The following is a 1,350-nucleotide window of genomic DNA, read 5'->3' as shown; positions in this document are numbered from 1 at the left end:
AACGACACACTGATCTACTGTTGTTGTTGACAAAATTTGAAAATTATTCAGCTTGTATCGTGTGAAAATGAAACAGGAAAAATGAAAACTGTTGGCAGCGAAAAAAAAACTCACACTGACAAACTTTGTGCTAGCTAAATTGAAAACATTCGACAAGTGTTTCATTCGAAGTTGAGGATATTTTTTCACATGCTTTTTTGCATTGTTTCCAGACAGCAAACACATCAGCTCAAGCTTGTCTGTGTTTGAAATGTTTTTTCAAATGGAAAAAAGCGTACAATTCACCATCAATAAACAATGCAGTTGCAAAAGCTTACAATGGGATACGCGTGATTCATGCCGTTTCACAGGGAGCACAGTGAAATTGAAAAAGGGGAAAAAAATGCAAACTCTTATCAATGCCAGTAATAAAACTGACAACAAAGAAGCTTGCAAGCTTTCACAGTCCAGCTGAAGCAATGTTGCTTTTGATTTTCTTATCATGATCGCTTGCAAACCAAACAATACAATCATTTGAAAAGCTAGCAGCAAAAGGAACTGTTCTCCAGACGCAAACAGGGAGAAAGAGTGAAAATGAAATGAAACTTCCTGTAAAAAGCAATTTCAAAAAATGAAATGAAAAATAAAAGTTACAATGTTGATTTGATCATTTGCAACAATTTATTTTAAACTGAAAAAAGCCCGAGCAAGCTATATTTGAGTTGCTTGTAAAATGAGTTTGAAGGAAAAAAATTTTTTTTTCTTTTTCAATTATTACTAGTTATTTTCATATGTGAGAAAACAAAAATATTCCAACTACACCAAACGCGCAATGCATTTCTTCTCATAAGCATAAAAGGGGAACGTTTGAAAAATTAGTTCAGACTAGAAACTCGAGATTTACGACACATGCGACGTGTTTACACTTTGCCATGCTCTTCAGTTAGCATTTCTGAAAAGCGACTGACAAAAACTATCGTCCCAACCTTAGGCGCATATACATAAACTTATACGTCTATACATATATATATATATATTTATATGTACATGTATGCACGTAAGAGAGGTTCACTTTAGCGTGACCTCGAATATGAGGTCACATGAAAATTTTTCATCATTCTGAGGGAATTTCTCCACTTGGTCAAGATTGATGTCTAACTTGACAAAACTGTCGCCTGCGCGGCCAACTACAAATCAACCTAAATTCCCGGTGCTAAACAAAACTGTAATTTCTGTAAACAAGTTTAAGGGCGTTCGCGTTTCCTCCGGGTGATCGGCACGGTAATCGCCCATCGCTACCGGCTTGATGGAAAAATTTGTCCATCGACAATTGTCAAAAAAGAACATATCAATTATTAAAAGAAAAACAAA

The 1,350-nt window shown here is 35.3% G+C and overlaps 1 protein-coding gene across 1 annotated transcript; it reads left to right on the top strand.

The window, feature by feature from the left end:
• Positions 1–212: 212 nt before the first annotated feature.
• On the top strand, positions 213–362 carry Tsp_11886 (conserved hypothetical protein; the record flags this gene model as incomplete). Its single annotated transcript, XM_003372946.1, has 1 exon — positions 213–362. A coding segment is annotated over one exon (150 nt), but the record flags the coding sequence as incomplete, so codon positions are not given.
• Between the last annotated feature and the right edge of the window lie 988 nt (positions 363–1,350).

Source organism: Trichinella spiralis (genome assembly GCF_000181795.1).
Source record: "Trichinella spiralis strain ISS 195 chromosome Unknown Scfld7, whole genome shotgun sequence".
Taxonomy (NCBI): Eukaryota; Metazoa; Nematoda; class Enoplea; order Trichinellida; family Trichinellidae; genus Trichinella; species Trichinella spiralis.
This window is presented reverse-complemented; position numbering and strand designations above follow the sequence as displayed.